Source organism: Macaca fascicularis, chromosome 2 (assembly GCF_037993035.2).
Source record: "Macaca fascicularis isolate 582-1 chromosome 2, T2T-MFA8v1.1".
Lineage (NCBI taxonomy): Eukaryota > Metazoa > Chordata > Mammalia > Primates > Cercopithecidae > Macaca > Macaca fascicularis.
In genome coordinates this window covers 151,874,310-151,892,851 of record NC_088376.1, presented here as the reverse complement: position 1 = coordinate 151,892,851, position 18,542 = coordinate 151,874,310, and the positions used below count along the sequence as shown (strand labels likewise).

The window sequence follows — 18,542 nt, the reverse complement described above, 5'->3', positions numbered from 1 at the left end:
GAATTTCCTCTTTAGCACTTTCACCATCTAACGTGCCAGATTTCAGATGTTCATTTTGTTGACTGTGTGAATCCCCACCCCACGAGTGGCAGCTCCAGTCTTGTCTGTTTTGCTCACCCTGTCTCCCCCGCACCTGCAACAGTGAGAGAGGCACTCAATAAATATTTGTTGCATGAATAGAATGAGGAAAGAGACATTCTTATGCACTGCAGGTGTAAGTGAAATCCAGTACACCCTCCAGGGCGAACAAACGAACAACATCTACCAGGGCTATAAAAATACATCCGTATCTCCTAGAGCTGAGCCAGCCAGCACCTCTCAACAGAAATGCACAGGCATAAGGACCAGGGCTCTGGCAGAGAAAGCTCACGGCCTCCACTGGAAACAACCCCAATGCCCCCAGCCAGGGAACAACCTAGGCAGGGTGAATCCCTACAATGGAACATTACGCAACAATCAAAAAGACTCCCTTGCCGATACACGCGACAGCACAGTCTGTTCATTTATAAAAGTTTAAGAGCAAGAAAACTAACCTCTGCCATTATAAGTCAAGAAAAGTGGTTTCCTAGGAGGAGCACAAAGGAGGCTTCCTAGGGGCTGGTCTTGTCTCATGAGCAGATGGTCAGCTCCACAGGTGTGTTCACTTGTGAAAATTCATTTGAGGCCGGGCGCGGTGGCTCACGCCTGTAATCCCAGCACTTTGGGAGGCCGAGGCGGGCGGATCACAAGGTCAGGAGATCGAGACCACGGTGAAACCCGTCTCTACTAAAAATACAAAAAATTAGCCGGGCGCAGTTGTGGGCGCCTGTAGTCCCAGCTACTCGGGAGGCTGAGGCAGGAGAATGGCGTGAACCCGGGAGGCGGAGCTTGCAGTGAGCCGAGATCGCGCCACTGCACTCCAGCCTGGGCGACAGAGCGAGACTCTGTCTCAAAAAAAAAAAAAAAAAAGAAAATTCATTTGAGCTGTGTGCTTCTGACAGGTTCTAGTGGTTATGTGTCAATGAACAGCATACAAAGAAAAAAAGCACAGACACATTGACCTCACAATTCCACAGTGGGGCATGCTATAGAGATGCTCACAGCAGCATCACTTTTTAAGGGCAAAAGACTGGAACCAACCTGAATATCCATCAGTAAGGGAACTGGTAAATCACGATGGGGTCTGCATGCTGTGGGGCATTGCGGCCATCAAACACAGAAAGAGGACTTTCCATGCAATGACAGGGAAAAGCTCCAATATTCATAGTTCTTTGAAAAAGGCATAGAACAGAACGCTGTGCATCCTATATCTTGTGAAAAATACGTGCACGCACCTACATGCTTGTAGTTGCACTGACCAGTGGTTCTCAAGTGTGGTCCTGGACCTATAGGGTCTCCAAGACCCTTTCAGAGATCCATAAGGTCAAAATTATGTTTGTAATAACATTAGGACATTGGTTACCTTCTTCATACACTCTCCCCCAGAGCACAGTGTATAGTGGAGTTCTCCAGAGACTACATGACAGTGTGACAATGTCATCACTTTGAGGCTAATGGGATGTGTGCTTGTGTATTCTAGAAGTTTCTAGAGCAATCTCATGAACACATGCTCAGCATCATTAGTCATCAGGGAACTGCAATCTAAACCACGATGAGACGCTATTTCATACACACTAGGATGGCTATAACAACTGGTGAGGATGTAGAGAAACTGGAACTCTTGTGCAGTGCTGGTGGGAATGTAAAATGGTGCAGTCACTTTGGAAAACAGTCTGATAGTTCTTATTTTATTTTTTTGAGACAGAGTTTTGCTCTCGTTGCCCAGGCTGGAGTGCAACGGTGCAACTGTGGCTCACCGCAACCTCCACCTCCTAGGTTCAAGTGATTCTCCTGCCTCAGCCTCCAGAGTAGCTGGGATTACAGGCATGTGCCACCACACCCGGCTAATTTTTTATTTTTAGTAGAGACAGGGTTTCTCCAGGTTGGTCAGGCTGGTCTTGAACTTCCGACCTCAAGCGATCTGCCTGCCTCGGCCTCCCAAAGTGCTGGGATTACAGGCGTGAGCCACCGCACCCGGCCTCAGTCTGGTAGTTCTTCTAAGGGTTAAACACAGAGTTACCATGTGGCCCAGCAATGCCACTCCTAGATATGTTCCCAAGATGAAGGAAAACATGTGTCCATAAAAAAACTTACACATGAATATGAATAGCTCATGGTATCATTACTCATGATACCAAAAAGTTGGAAGAACAATGTCCATCAACAGATGAACAGATTTTTGAAATGTGGTATATTCATACATTATTCAACCATGAAAAGGAATTAATGACACATGCTACCACATGAATGGACCCTGAAAACATTGTGCTAAATGAAAGAGTCACATACAAGAAACCACATAGTGCATGATTCCCAGAGAGTCCAGGGGTATCCAGAATATGCAAATCCATAGACTCAGAAGGGAAATTCCTGGCTGCCAGTGACTGGGAGAAGGAGGGAATGGAAAGTGACTGCTACAGGATGTGGGTGTCTTTCTGGAGCGATGACAATGCTCTGAGATTAGATTCTGGGGATGTCTGCACAACTCCGAATCTACTAAAACCCACTAGATTCTGATCCCTCAAAGAGGGACTTTATGGCATGCAAATAATATCTCAATAAAGTGGTTTTATTTGCATAAACCCACAGAGTTAGTTTCAAAAATTAAAATAAACCCACCACAGGCCTAGCCTTGGCCCCGGACCCTCAAGATGGGTTAGGTCCAGCTGTGAAATGCACGCATTTTGCCCAGGCAGACAAACACAGGGAGCCCCCAGCTACCAGCCACCCAGACCCACTTGTACCTCTAGGTCCCCCATGGGAACCACAAGCCCTCCTCCTCTACTGGGAGACTGGGGCCTCCCGCCACAGCCCCAAGATGAGAGTTTCTCTTCCATGAAATGGGATGTCCACGTGGAGTATCTACAGGTTGTCACAGGGTGAAACTTGCTGCTTCTGACAGATGCCCCTGAGCAGAGGGCCTGAACCCAGCCGCCAGCCAGGGCTGGTGGCAACGAGACCTGGGGAGCTGGCCTGGAGGGGCCCCCAGCAAATGCAGGGCACCTGTCCAGCCTCGGAGCTCTGTGGACCCAGGGCAGCCACCTGCTCCCGTCCTCTCCAACAGAGCCTCTAGGCACAGCTGTGCTCTGGATCTCCGTGTTGACAAGAGAGGATGTGTTCCCTTTCGGGAGCTCCTTGTGAGGGCCCTGTACCAACTCTGCCACTCCTCCTAGCCAGGGATCCTGTTAACACATAAGTTGGCCAGTGTCACTCCTCTCTGCTCAACACCCTGCTGTAGCTCTCACTTCACTCAGAGTAGAAGCCAAAGTCCTCATGGTGGCCACAGGCCTTGGACAGCCTGCCCCAGTGACCTCCCAGATCCTCTATCTCCCTTCCTCTCCGCCATTTATCTCAGCTCCACTGACCTCCTGTCCGGGCACCTTCCTGCCCTGGGGCCTTTGCACTGGCTGCTCCCTCTGCCAGGTGTCCAAGTGGCTTGCTCCTCCCCTCCTTTCAGCTCTCTGCTCAGGTCACCGCCCCAGGGAGGACTCCCCTGTCCACCCACCCTTCCTCTCACCGTGCTTTAATTTTTTTTCTTTTTTTTTCTTTTTTTTTTGAGACAGAGTCTCGCTCTGTCGCCCAGGTTGGAGTATGGTGGCACAATCTCGGCTCACTGCAACCTCTGCCTCCTGGGTTCAAGCGATTCTCCTGCCTCGGCCTCCTGAGTAGCTGGGATTACAGGCGCCTACCACCACGCCTGGCTGGCTAATTTTTGTATTTTTAGTAGAGACAGGGGTTTCACCATGTTGGCCAGGCTGGTCTTGAACTCCTGACCTCAGGTGATCCATCCACCTACCTTGGCCTGCCAAAGTGCTGGGATTACAAGTGTGAGCCACCACACACGGCCTCACCCTGCTTTCTCTTAGCAATACCTGACATTACAGCAGGTAACTCCCATGGACTTGTTTACTGTTTTCTTCCCCAACAGAATGTCAGCACTGTGAGGTGAGGGTGGGGACCATACCTATCATATTCTCTGCAGAGCCCAAGAGCCTCTAGCAGGCTCTGCACACAGTTGGAGTTCTACAAATATTGGGTGGATAAATGAGTAAACCGGGGGGGATCCCCCTGACCACCCTTTCTCTCAGTAATTCCTCCTCACCCTAGTTCTCCTGACATCCTCTGAGCATCCCGAACCATTTCCCCTCTGTTCCAAGCATTTGCTTACACCTGTTCCTGGCCCGCTCACACAGCACCTCCTCTGGGAAGCCTTCCTGAATCTTTGTGCCTTTGCTCAGCCCCTCCCCCAGCTCCAGCTCTACTTTCTCCCTGTCTCCCTTCTGAGGTTTCTAGAGATCTGTCCCCACAGCTGGATGCCTGTGTCTTGTTCAATCCCATATCATTTACTCTACAACCTTCATTAGGTGTCAACTGTGAGCATGTCCTGGCATCCCTGGGGAGGCAGAGATGAACGAGTATGGACTTGGTTCACAGGTTGGGGGCTGTGAGGAAGACATGCCTATGGGATATCTGGGAAGGCTTCCTGAAGGATGGGCATGAGGGGCTCTGGAGTGTCAGCAGTGTTCCCATCCACTCATTCTGCTGCCCATAGCAGTGGCCTTGGGCAAGGCTCTTAACCAGCTTGGATCCCATTTTCCCATCTCTCAAGGCCTCGCACAGCACTTGCTGGGCATGGATCACGTGCAAAGTCCATTCACATGCAACGAGGGTGAAACTGGGGTCTCTGTGGGCTCCTCCAGGCCCACCGGCTGCCACCCCTGCCAACTCTGCTTCCAACCTGCTTACAGTGGGCAGGGCACAGAACTCGCCCTCGCCAAGCACCTCCTGGGTGCCCGGCTCCTGTTTCTGTGATTTGATCCTCCCACCAAGCTGGGGAGGTAGGCTCCACTCCCTATTCTCAGTGGAGCACAGTCCAAGAGGTGTGGCTAGCAGCACCAGGTCACAGGCGGGAGGTGGCAGGCTGGGATGGGGGAGGTGGGGAGCATGCATGTTGTAGGTGGGGTATGTAATGAAGTGCACGTGTGCCAGGGAGGGCATGCAGCCAGGCTCAGGAGCGTGGTGCATACAGTGCAGCTTCCAGGGTTTCTGAAATAGAAGCAGCCCCACCCCCAGCCCCCAACCCTGCCTCTTAATGCCCAAGGCCTCTCTGGTCTGGGTTGTGGGATCCTGGAAAGCAGCTTTGTTCTCAGGAGCCCCAGTTTTCCCCTCTGCCCTGAGCTTTCTCAAATGGATTTTTGGGTATGGGCTTTGATGAGGCCTGCTGGCTGACAGGCCGCCAACTAAGTCCGCCTTATCTTGTCTGACCGCTGATCTGGCAGGGGACCCAGCACATGCAAAGGCCCAGAGACCAGAATTAGGGCAGGGACAGGCAGCTGCAGCTTTTGGTGCACAGGGAATGGAAGGTTTAAGGACCCAGTGGCAGAGGATGATTTCAAAGGGGACCCAGAAGCTCAGGCCTGGCCGGATAAACATCCATGCCCGCACCCCATCTCTCACCCTCCTGCCCACCCACGGCCCACTCGTCATCACCAATTCATGGGCTCTGGCTCTACAACCCACAGAATTTGAGTATGTGGCTTATGGTTTTGTGCCTCAGTTTTTCCATCTGTAAGCAGCAGGGAAGTCCCTGCGTCATGCGGCTGCTTTGAGGATTAAATGAGCTAATTCATGTTCAACGCTCAGCTGAGGACTTGCTGAGTAATTAGAAATGTGACGATGATTAGTCACCATCTGTCCTCAGTCCACCCGCTGATATCTTCAACAGATATTTACAGAGCACCCTCACTGAGCCAAGGCTGCGACAGTGGGCAAGGCAGGCGCAACCTCGCCCTCGTTTAGGGTCTAATGGGGGAGGAGGGCGTTACAGAGATGTACACAGGCAGGTTTATCCCTGGTCACAGCCATGTGTATGCAGCATGGGAGGGGTGGGAGACAGAAGCCCAGCAGGTGGGGGATCGGGCTGCCCAGCTGAGCCTTCTGGACTAAGTGGGGTTTGGGCCTTAGAGCCCCTGGCTGCTGTTGTTGGGGGAGGCCTTGAGGGATCTAAATGATGGAGGAGCCCTTGGTGAGGAGAAGCTGGGGAGGTGGCTTTGCCCTGCTCAGCCCTGGGCCCTGCAGAAAGAGAGGTAATGGGGCCGGAAGTGACCCCTCCAGCCACGTTGCCATGGCAGCCCTGGGGCCTAGAGAAGGGGTTTCCAGCCAGTGCCCCAGGCCTGGCTGGGCTGGGGGTCCTGTCTTTGAGCTGGAGCCCTGCCAGGGATCCAGACTGCCTCGGCCAGGACGTCCCTGCCTCTGAGCATGTCCAGATGTGGCCTAATGGAAGCCACATGCCCAGCTCCCTGGGCTGGGGAGAAGGAGTCTGACGTCTGTTGTCACTCAAGGGGCTTTGTGAGGGCGGCTTTTCCTGCAGGGCTGGCACAATGGAGGACCACATGGAGGAACCCTGGGGCAGGGCGGCCCTCAGGAGGTTGGAGGTTCCCAGAGCAGCTGGGGAAAGCCCCTGACCTGCAGAAGGCCTCAGCACAGCCTGTGGCCCCAGGAATGCACGGCAGGAAAGGGGCCCCTTCCTCGGGGCCTTACACAAGCAGGTTCTGCAGGACAGGAGTATCTGAATGCCGTGATGCTCTGGCTAACAGGGAAACGCTAAAACTCAAATGACTGCTGCTGTCGACTGCAGACATCCCGCAACACTGTGACTCTGTTAGGCACCGTGCTCAGCACTCTGTGATTACCGAGCCCCGTACTCCTCACAACAGCCCTCTTAGTTTACAGGAGTAGAGAGTGGGCTACAGGGAGCTCAGGCCACCGCCTGTGGACACAAGGGCAGAAAGTGGTGGAAGCAGGCTTCTCTTCTGCCTTCTTCAGCTCTTCACCCTCTGACAGTTGTTTCTTTTTTTGTTTTGTTTTTGTTTTTGTTTTTGAGTTTCACTCTTGTCACCTAGGCTGGAGTGCAATGGCACGATCTTGGTTCATGCAACCTCTGCCTTCCAGGTGGTGATTCTCCTGCTTCAGCCTCCCAAGTAGATGGGATGGCAGGCGCCTGCCACCACGCCAGACTAATTTTGTATTTTTAGTAGAGATGGGGTTTCACCAAGTTGCCCAGGCTGGCCTCGAACTCCTGACTTCAGGTGATCCACCCACCTCGGCCTCCCAAAGTGCTGGGATTACAGGCGTGAGCCACCACACCCGGCCCACCCTCTGACAGTGGTTTTTGAGTGCCCAGCATGTGCACAGGAGCCGGACAGATGCTCAATGTACAGGTTGGGCAAAACCCAGCAGAGACCCTGCCCTTGAGGAGCCTGGGTCTTTGACGGGGAGATAAGGACCCCAGCAGTCACAGAGGTGTGATGTTCTGAGCAGTGATATGAGCTGAGGAGTGAAGTGGTGAGCCTCACTCAGGGGATCTGACTCCTCCTGGGGGTCAGGGAAGGCTCCCTGGAGGGAGCCTTGAGCTTCCACTTGAGCTGCAATGTGGAGGATGAGGTGGTTAAGTGGGCAGTGGTGAGAAGGGGGTGCTCCAGGCAGGGGAAACAGCACATGTAAAGGCTCTGTAGCCAGAAGGAATTGAACTTGATTGAAAGGAAGCTCTGACTGTCGTGAGAAGAGGCTGGGGAGGGGCAGGAGGGAGCCATATAGGGCAGAGGATGGCATGATCTGATTTGTGTTCGAGGTGCTCCCTCCAGGTGCGGAGCTGTCCCGTCTCACACTGAGGGAACGCTGGGCCTTTCCAATGTCCACGGGTCTGTGAAACCCCCAGATTGCCCAGGCTGTGGCAGCACAGGGTTATCTGCCCAGATTAACCTGTTTGCTAGAGGACTCCTGAAGCCTCTCCTCTCCAGTGTGGGCCCGCAGGGGTTTCAAACATGGGTGGGGTCTTAGGAGCATCACCCCAGTGTCCCATGGAAGCTAGACCAGGTTTCCGGATCTGCAAGCCCCCAGCTGATGCGACAGAATCATCCCCTGCAGAAGTTCAAGGCTCCTAAAGTGAGCAGGAAGGGGTCAGCCTCATGGGGGCTGTGGCCCCTGTTTAGCAGCAGAGCCCTTTGAGGATGGCTCTTAGGTAGGCTCAGCAGACCCTTCCCCTCCTCACCGCAGCCCATGGGGTCTTCTAATGGGGTGTCTGACTGTGCTGGGCTACGGAGGACCTGCTGGGAGCAGGCATGGACAGGCAGGAAGAGGCCTGGGCTGCCTACCAGCCTCTGCACAGCCTCGGGCCGGTCCCCATCTGAAGCCTGGGTGCCCTGGTCCTGGCTGCCTGCTCTGATGTGCCCAATGGAGTGTGTTGAACTCTGTGTCACGTGGGTTGGAGGATATAGGATATACGGTCAGGCTCCAGGGCCTTCCAGGACCACTGCTCACTGGTTGTGTGACCTGAGCCTCCAGCACCACCGCAAACCCCAGTTGCCTCGCTGGTGAAACAGCGTACATGGTTGTAAGCACTCGGTGCTGCTGGAAGGACTGACGGGAAGCTGCCTGCCCAGCTTGGAGAGGGGCCTCCATGGAGTGAGGGTACAGCTGGTGTGGCCCCACCAACTCCACTGGCCCAGCACGGCCAGCGGCCCTGCTCAAATGGCCCACCCACCTTGCCTCTGTCCACGAGTTCACTTCCTTCTACAACACATACTTATGAGGTTAGAATTTGTTGCAGACACTTAGAAATGGGAAGACGTCACATAAAATTCAGCTTTCTGGCTGACATTTGTTGAAAAATTGGCAGAGGTGGCCATGCTAGGCTCCTAGGTCACAGGCCAGCCACCAGGGCAGCTGAGACCGCCCTTCACATTTCCTGCCAGGGCACGCGGGGGCCTACCGGGCTGAGGCAGGAACCCTTCTCAGGGCGCTCAGCTCTGAAGATGTGCACCTTCTGGACCCTTGACCACAACCACAGCCCTACCAGAGGGCCCAGCACCTCCCACAACAGGAACCCCACTCCCACCCACCACCCCATCCCAAGAGCTGGGCCTGGGAGAAGGTGCACTCTCACAGCCTCCTGCCCACATCAAGGGCCTAGGCTGGCCGCCCTAGGCCTGGCCCCACAGATCCAGCATGCCCAGTCCCAGGCAGAGACCTGGGGCAGTGGCCAGAGCCCGAGGCTGCCCTTCCCACACAAAGTGCCCTGAAGGAACCAGGACAGGGTCTTACCTTCAGGGCTGCTTCTGGGGACAGAATGGACAGAGTTGGGGTCTATGTCCTCCTCCACGTGGGAATGGGGCAGAACCTGCGGTTTCCTGGGCACTTCCCGGGTGGGTGGGATCCAGGCTGCATCAGGCAGTGGTGTGGACAGGATGGTGTGGGGGCTGGGCTTGACTGGGTCCCTGGGAGAGCCAGGCATGGCCTGAGTCGGGATGACAGCGGCTTTGCCCGGGCCCAGTGCAGGCGTCATGCCCTCCAGCCCACTGCTGCGGGACGTGGCTTGGGCATCCGGGATAAGGTTCTCTTCGGGCCTTGCCCCGGCTTCTGCCCTCTCCTCCTGGATGGGAAGACTGGGTCCAGCTGGGGCTGTAGTGGGCAGCCCATCCAGCCCCCTGTGGCCACCTGCTGCCAGCTGCTCGGTGACAGCCATTTCCTCTCTCTCCTCCTCCTCCTCTTCTTCTTCCTCACTGTCCTCGGTCACTCTCCTAGCTTTGGCCTGCACTGGAGCTGGGGGACCCAGGGCAGCGGCTGCTGTCGGCCTGGGGAGGGCAGCTGGCCAGGGGGGTGCCTGGATGGTGGACAGTGGCTGACTCCCGCCTCCCAGAGCAGCTGGGGGGCCCCCTGCACCTGCCTGGACTGCACCCGCCTGGACCTCACCCCCCAGGGCTGCTGCTGCTTCCACCTCAGCCACCTCCTGGTCATAGCTGTAGGGGTCTTCGTAGTGTCGCTCGGGGTCACCCTCCTCGGCATCTGAGAAGTTCCCGTGGCAACCGGGGAGCTGGTAGCAGATGAGCTCTCCGCCGGCGTCAGGGCAGTGGCAGGCCCGGCAGGGCGGCAGGTGAACAGTGTGGCCAGCTGCATACTTGCGGCCCGCGTGGATGCAGCCCACCTGGCCGCACTGTGGGCAGCTGTCAGCCACCACTACAGCCTCGATGCAGTTGGGCGGCAGCTCCGGGCACAGCATGAACTGGCAGCTGATCTTGCCGCCGCCTGGTGGGCAGGTGCATTCAGTGCTGCCGAAGTCCACAAAATAGGACTGACCGGCAGGCACGCGACCGCGCACGAAGCCACCCTGCAGGCAGTCGTAGTACTGGTAGCCCTCGCAGGCACAGCCCTGCTGCACACACGTGGCGCAACAGGCACCCGGCTCCAGCGCCTCCTCAATGCAGTTCTCCAGCGGCGGGCACTCCACGCCCGTGCAGTCCTGCCGAGGGGCAGCTGCGGCCACGCTGGGGCCCAGGGCCAGGGCCAGGCCTAGTGCAAGCCAGGCTCCTGCAGGCTCCCAGAGCAGCACCATGGTCCAGGCCAGCCCAGGACGGTCCCCTCTCCTGCAAGACCCTGGGGGAATCGGAAAGGAAGCCTGTCAGTACTGGGTGCGCGCACACAGAGTGCACACCGGCACACACATGGGCAGGGGGCCCAGCCTCAGCCACCTCACACGCATGCCCTCATCCCCAGGAGCACACTAAGGACTGCCTCCCCCCCACACACAGGCTCTGCCACACGTGGGGCAGATCACAGACAAATGAGTGTGCAGTCACTGGCTGCCACAGGTGTTGACCTGGAGTTGCTGACAGCCCCACGTGTGTTTGCTGGGCCACTCAACCCTCCACCCTCACCTGCATTCTGAGGCAGACCCTCTGAGTGAGTCCTCATGCCCACACACACACACGCATGCACAGCCCCACACCCACTCGGTCGCACTCACCAGGGCACATTAAGCAACATGCCCCAAAACCCTCCACGCAGACACACACACTGTCTCACCCACAGCATGCCCGTGTGCCAGTACACACCCTGGGCAGCCTCACACACACAGTCCCATGCACACACCCGACCAATCCCTGCCCAGATCCCTGACTCAGTCCCCAGCCACGCACCACAGCTGCTGGCCAGAAAATATGGTCAGTGGGGAAATGCTGGGCAAGAACAAGACCCCCACTATAGCCCCAGCCCACAGACCCTAGGACTCAGGAACACCCCTGTGAGACCCCCGGGACTGCAGGCTTAGCCCCAGGGGATGCTCCTGTCCCCCTCCCCAGTAGCACTGGCAAATGCATCCTGATGCCTTGCTGTCCCTAACACCCCACCAACTCCCCCAGTCATGTCCATTCTCCCCGCAATCCATCTCCACTCCCTCCCCACGGTCTCTACCCTTCCTTCCGTCTCTAGGCCCTGTCTCCGCTCCAGCCTCACCTCCGGTCTGCACTGGAACAGCCCCGCCACCTCTCTGCCCACCCTGACTCCACTCCTCCCCTTTCCCAGGGAACCCAGTCTGGTCTGATGGCAGCTGGCCCCAACGTGCCACGGCCCCACAGCCTGCCCCAGTTTCCCATGGTCAGCAAGGAAAGGTCTGGATTCCCAGCTGAGCCTGGCATTCAAGGCCCTACAGGAGCCATCCCAACCTGACCCTCCCACGGGCCCTTAGGCCTGAACTTCCCCAAGGGATCTCTTCTCTCATCTTGCACAAGCCACTCAAATGCCACCTTTTCACCAATCCTCATGCCTCCTCCCTCCTCCACCCTGGCCCAAGTCCCTGGTGCCTGTAGCCCCACTTGTGACCCAGTGGCCATGCCTGCCTCTTCTAGACAGCTTGCTCCCCAAAGTCACAGGCAAGAGCTCCTTCTCCGACTCCCAGCCTAAAGCCCAGCCCCACAGGGCAGTGACAGAGGGACAATGGGGCTCATCGCCACAGCAGTGGTCCCCAGGCTGGCCCCATCTCTGAAGGAACACCTCCTCTGTGCCCAGCCCCTCTAGGAACTGGGGGTTTATCAGCCAGCAAGACAGGTTCCCAGCATCCTCCCAGCACTGACACCCTCAGAGGTGGAGGGGCAGATAATAAACCCAAGAGCAGATCCGTAGAGAACTGAACGCCAGGCAGGCACGAGCCCCATGATGAAATAAACGAAGGGAATCAAGGAGACGCGGCAGTGTCCATGGCAGTGTCAGGGGAGCCTGCGTCAGTCTGGTGGAAGAGGAGGGCTTCTCTGAGGAGGGCGTCAGGCAGGGAATGGCAGGGCCAAGGGGTTGAGGCCAGACCAGCAGCAGGCAGGTGAAGGACAGAGAGGGCCGCTAGGGCTGAGCCATGCCAGCACAACGGTGGTAACTGCGGAGCAATGGGCTTACGGCCTGCTGTGAGGGCCTCTGGGTGTGCCTGCAAGTGCTAGAGCCTGGGACTCTCCAGTGCAAGGGACCCACCCAGCTGCCTACTGCAGGGGAGCCAGCAGGGAGCAGGTGAGAGCGCCCAGGGCAGTGAGCGAAGACAGCAGGAGTCAGTGGCACAGGGGATCTATTCTGAAGGTAGGACCCACAGGATTTGCTGATGGATAGGATGCAGTGGACAGAAGAGAGAAGTCCAGGAGCGCCTAGAAGGGGGAGCTGTGTGACTGAGGCAGGGAAGGCTGCGGTGGAGGTCCATGGACGGGCGGGGAGATAGAAGCCCATGCCCAGACCAGGTTCAGGGCCAGGGGAGTACCACATTTGGGGCCTTGAGGGCTGACGCCCCTGCCCTCACACTGAGATGCCACCTCAGGAGACTGGAGGACTCTGTAAAGCCACTGACATTAGGAGTGGGCCCCTGGGAGAATCAGGGCCTTTAATCCCAGTCAGCAAAAGCAAGGGCCCTCCAGACTGCAAGGGAGAGGTCCTCAGGTCCACTCTCAACAGTTCCTTTCTGTGTTTGTTTTTAGAGGCAGGGTCTCACTCTGTTGTCCAGGCTAGAGCACAGTTGTGTGATCATAGCTCATTGCAGCCTCAACCTCCCGAGCTCAAGCCATCTTCCCACCTCAGCCTTCTGAGTAGGTGGAACTACAGGTACACGCCACTACACCCAGCTAATTTTTTTCTTTAACAGGGGTCTCACTGTGTTGCCCAGGTTGGTCCTGAACTCTTGACTTCAAGTGATCCTCCCACCTCAGCTTCCTACAGTGCTGGGATTACAGGCATGAGCCACCGTGCCAGCTGACAGTGCCTTTTAGGAAAGAAAATCTTTGGCCAGGCGAGGTGGCTCACGCCTGTAATCCCAGCACTTGGGAGGCCAAGACAGGTGGACCACTTGAGGTCAGGAGTTTGACACCTGGTCAACATGGTGAAACCCAATCTCTACCAGAAATATAAAAATTAGCTAGGCATGATGGCACACACCTGTAATCCCAGCAACTCGGGAGGCTGAGGCAGAAGAACTGCTTGAACCCTGGAGGTGGAGCTTACAGTGAGTCGAGATCGTGCCACTGCACTCCATCCTGGACAACAGAGACCCCATCTCAAAACAAAAGGAAATCTTTGGTGAACTGAGACCCAAGCTCCCTGCCCTCCTGCTTTCCAGTGCATCACACACCTAGGTATGAACATTGCGTCCTGAGAGGACAGTACCCTGGCCACAGGACACAGGGCTGTCCTAGAACTTCTTCCAGAGGAACTTCCTGCCCAGCCCACCCTGCACCACCACCTGGTCCACCAAGTCTGTCCCCTTGCTCTGCTCACTGGCACAGCCCCCAGGGTGGCCTGGCCCCTCGGCCTCCTGGGTGCCCGGCATCACATTCTGTCCATGCTCAAGCAATCCCAAACCTCAGGCTTGCCCATCTCCCCACTCCAGGCCCAGGGCAATCATAAAGAACATCAGGCCCAAGCCTGACTCTACATTCTCCACATCTACTGCGCAACCCTAGGCACGGCCCTTGCCCTCCTTGAGCCCTGGTTCTGCATCCACACAGTGAACATGTTCCACCACACCTCAGGTCATGGTCGGGGGCCCACCAGCATTCTCTGGCCCACAAGTGCATTGTGTTTGGCCCACATAGTGGTTTCTCATTTTAAATTGGTTACCAGCATGCATAAATTGAAAACGTTCACATAAAAATTCAGGTTTCCAAGTCCTGTTTCAAGCCACAGAGCTCTGGCCACCCTGAGATATCACATGGGGTGTGAGCTCCCAGGTTCCCCATGTCGTCTGGGCCCCCCAAATGCATGCAGCTCAGAGTACCCTGATGCTGCCTGAAGGTTGTCCACTCAGGAGGGGAAAGGACTATCTGGGATGTGTGGAGAGGGAGTGGCCCACGTGGGGTGGCTCACCTGGGAGAAAAGCAGACCCCACTGTCCTCACACCTCCACAGTTGTTCCCAATGGAGCGTGTATGTGTGGGGCGGGAGGTGGGGGCATGGAAGAGATGGCAGATGTCAGCTTCAAGTGGAGAATGCTCCCTCCAGGGCAGGGACAGACCAGGCTGCTGGGCAGGAGGGAGCTCCCTATCACCGGAAATAAGCAAGCAGGGCTGGGGACACTCGTACAAGAGAGAAGTAGGAGGGCACAGTCTCTACACTGCAGGGTCACAGAATCAAACATGCCCCTCCTGGGAGCTCCAACTGAGTTTACTCACAGCCCCAGCCTCTGCAGACAGCCCCCACCCCTCACCAACCTGAAAAGAGAAACCCCTGGAGATGGGGTGGGGAAGGAGGCCCGACCTCCCAGTGGGGGGCAGTCCCAGCAGTCAGAGCCCGGCCAGCAAACAAAGCCCCTGGGACAGAATGTGGTGGCCTGCCAGGCAGTCACACTACAGCAAGCCAGCCCTCCCGGGTGGGGACGCAGAAACCAGCAAGATGCAAAGTAAAACCACTGCAGTCTCTCCCTTGCACCCATCAGGAAGGCAAACACTAGCAGAGTGGTGTTATTATCATTCTTATGCCACCGGCCGAAGTGTCACCTGGAGCAACCTCTCTGCAAGGTAGTACTCATGGGAGAATTCAGCACATGCACTCCATGACCCTGTGCTTCTGACGCCCAGTGTGCGACTCAGAGAAGGCTGTACCGGGTCCACATGGCCCTGGTGGTCACCGGGCTGCCATCTGGGGACCGGAAAGGTTGGCAGGTGGAGGACACCAGGCCAGTCACTGTCCAGGCTGGCCTCAGGCTGTACCCCTAGGAGGGGTGAGGGTTGGCAACTGTTGGCATTTTTAAAAGATGAATGCTTTACATATCATCATGTGTGTAATATAAATCATGGCATTAAAAAATAGGCAGGAAACAGGATCTTGCTCTGCCGCCCAGGCTAGTCTCAAACTCCTAGGCTCAAGCAATCGCCCTGTCTCATCTCCCAGAGTGCTGGGATCACAAGCGTGTGATCACAAGCTGGGATCACAAATACAGAGGAATGCGCCTAGCCATTCCTCTGTATTTGGCAGCCCATTCTTCATAGCAAGAGCCAAAACGACAATGGGCATTTAGGTGACAATGAGGATGTCAAGCTACTATGAAGTGGCACTCAGCACTTAGCATCTGGGAGTGCATCCAGCACTGTGAGCAAGGCTTTGCCGCTGGAGTGGAGACACAGAGCAGGCTCCAGACAGGACCAGCGGTGGGTGGGGCTACCACAGCTTTGGTCTTTGTTGATCAAATCCCTGCTGTGGGTTGGGGGACCAGGGTATTCTAAAGTGGCAGCAGGGTTCACACCTGGGGTGACGTACTCAGGGCCATCACTTGAACGTGCACAGGGCAGTGTGGGAGCGGGGAGACATTCAGCCAGGGTCTTCCCCAGGGAGTGTCCAGCAGGGACAGGTGACTCAGCACACAGTGTGAGCCCCCTGGAGACCTGCCCCGTCCCCACAAGGCACCTGGTGCAGTCAGAATGGGGAGGGAGGGCTCTGGCACATCAGAGGCAGAAGTGCCTCAGGATGTGGCTCAGGCCCCAGCTGCCTCTCTCACCTGGCCACAAGCTCTTCACTCTGCTATCCAGGGAAGAGCCCCAACCTACCACAAAAACAAACACACATCCTATAGTAAAGCGACACTGCTTCCTTAGATAAATTAACCTCCACATTCATCCACAGCAGGCCCCAGATGAAACCTCTCTGGGCTGGCAAGGACAATGGAAGGTCAAGGCCAACTGGGGGGAACATCTCCAGTGCCACCACTGTGGAAAGTGGGGTCCCACCTTAGTGGCTACACAGGCCACAGGATACGACACTGGATCAGGAAGGAAAGGTCTTCTCGCCTCCAGTTCTGACCCTTCTGGCTCTGATGAGATCCAGCAAATACAGATCTGGGATGTGCACAGGCATTTCAGAGAAATGCTGGAAAACTGTCTAGCATTTAAAGATACAGTACAGTATTTGGGATACATCCGTCACTTATCTGAAATTCCAACTTAACTGGGCAACCTCCATTTGATCAGGCAACTATAGATAAGAACGAAGTCTCAGGTTGGTGCCGGTATGGCTTTAAAATTTTTTAAATATTTGCAGGGGATCTCTTTTAAAAACTAATAAGCAGCTATATCAAAAGACTGGGACTTGCAAACAGCTGAGGATGACAGCAGGGAAATAAACACACAACACACTCACAGACAAGACAGTGACAAAGAAACCCGGAATCAGTACCACCTGGCCCACTGGCTCCGCCCACACAGCTGCCCCCGGGCCCAAGTCCAAGCAGAGAGCAGGCACAAACCAGACCCCCAGCCTGTCCACACACAGATGCGTTTGTGGGGCCCACACGGTGCTTTTTAAATTAGCTGCCAATATTATCCACTGATAATTAATTCAAGATGATAACTAATGTCAGGACATCTGACAATGAAGCTGTGGGGCCCAGCAACAGGGCTTCCCTGGACTAATTGGGATCCACACTCCCTTCCCACTGGCATCATTGGGCTCCCTGGGTCATCTCTACCAGCCTGAACACTCCAAGGCCAGAGCGTCTCTTGACCACACCAGGAGGAGAGAGGCCTGGATGAGGTGGGAGCTCCTGCCCCTCCAACCATCCCGCCCCAGGGTCGCCTCCAGAATAGCTTGGTTTCCTAGATTAGGACCTTCCTCTTCTGTATGTGGTAGATGCTGGGAGTTCTCGCCCTCTTCCAAGGAGACCACCCCTAGCCACATGGTGTAGTCAGCCTCAATAGGTCAGCTGCGTCAGAGTCCAACCCAACACCCACAGTAATGCAAGACCCACAGTGCTCAGAGGGATATGTGAGCTGCACCCTGTCTTAGACTGGGCTCCGCAGAAGCAGAGTCCGAGGCAGGGACGCTTGAGGGCATGGTCTGTCGGGGGAGAGCTCTCAGGAGAAGGGCAAAGGAAAGCAGGCAGAGCCAGGGGGAGCTGGGCAAGGCTGCATCTCAGCTGGAGTCCAGAGACCCACGAGAAGCCATGCAGTGTGGGGGGCGCCCTGGTCTCATCCCACTCAGAGGCATGTCAGTCACTGGCCAAAGACCATGGAGAGTGACCTCCCAGGCACCTCATGGGGAAGTGACACCTGCCAGCAAAGGGCAGGTGGCTGGAGAAGGCACAGGTGTGAGCCATCAGCAGCCAGCACCTGTGGCCACTGGGAGACACGTGCACCACCAGGTGAGAGACCTGGGTGGGCACCCACAGTGGCCATGGAGTTTACTGAGCACAGACACACAGACACACAGACACACAGACACACACTAGGCAGAGGCAGGCAAGACAGCCTGGTCCTAGAAACTGTCCAAAAATCTACCCTTAATTTATAAATGGGCCTGAGACCACCTGAGGCCCAGAAAGTAATTTTTTTAAAAATAATATTGGCACATCCAAGTTCACTACACTGTTATTCATGATATACTCGAGTGACACGGATCAACCCAAGTGACCATCAATGGATGGATGGATAAACAAAATATTCCATACAATGGAACACTATCAGCCTTAACAGGAGGGGCATTCTGACCCACGCTGCAACACAGATGAACCCTGAGGACACCATGCTAGGTGAATAAGCCAGATACCAAAGGACAAATCCTGTGTGATTCCAGTCATCAAATTCAGAGACAGAAAGTAGAATGGTGGGTCCAGGGACTGGAGGTGGGAAGCAGGAGGAGTTTCTGCTTAATGAGAACAGAGTTTCTGTTCAGGATAATGAAAAAGTTCTGCAAATAGATAGTGGTAATGGTTGCACAACAATGTGAATTTCCATAATGCCACTGAGCTGTGCACTTAAAAAGGTTAAAATGGTAAATTTCAGCCAGGCACAGCCTGCAATTCCAGCACTTTGGGAGGCCAAGGTGGGCAGATCACAAGGTCAGGAGATCGAGGCCATCCTGGCCAACATGGTAAAACCCCGTCTCTACTAAAAATACAAAAACTAGCCAAGTGTGGTGGCATGTACCTATAATTCCAGCTACTCGGGAGGCTGAGTCATGAGAATTGCTTGAACCCAGGAGGTGGAGGTTGCTGTGAGCCAAGATCGCTCCACTGTACTCCAGCCTGGGCAACAGAGCAAGACTCCATCAGAAAAAAAAAAAAAAGTAAACTTCATGTTACATATATTTTACCAAAATAAAAGACAATAATCACACACATGCACTGCAGAGCCAAACGTAAATAAAGAAAGAATAGGGAGAAGAAAAGGAAGAAGAACT

The 18,542-nt window shown here is 55.4% G+C and overlaps 1 protein-coding gene across 6 annotated transcripts in view; it reads right to left on the bottom strand.

Moving 5' to 3' along the window:
- Window positions 1–18,542, bottom strand: part of FBLN2 (fibulin 2) — a 111,160-nt gene that overhangs the window by 55,919 nt on the left and 36,699 nt on the right. For all 6 annotated transcript variants that reach the window (XM_074033046.1, XM_074033047.1, XM_074033049.1 and 3 more), the window contains exon 2: window positions 9,181–10,509. In XM_074033046.1, coding sequence (XP_073889147.1) covers window positions 9,181–10,468 — 1,288 coding nt within the window. In that variant the 5' untranslated portion in view covers window positions 10,469–10,509. The remainder of the gene's footprint in view (window positions 1–9,180; window positions 10,510–18,542) is intronic.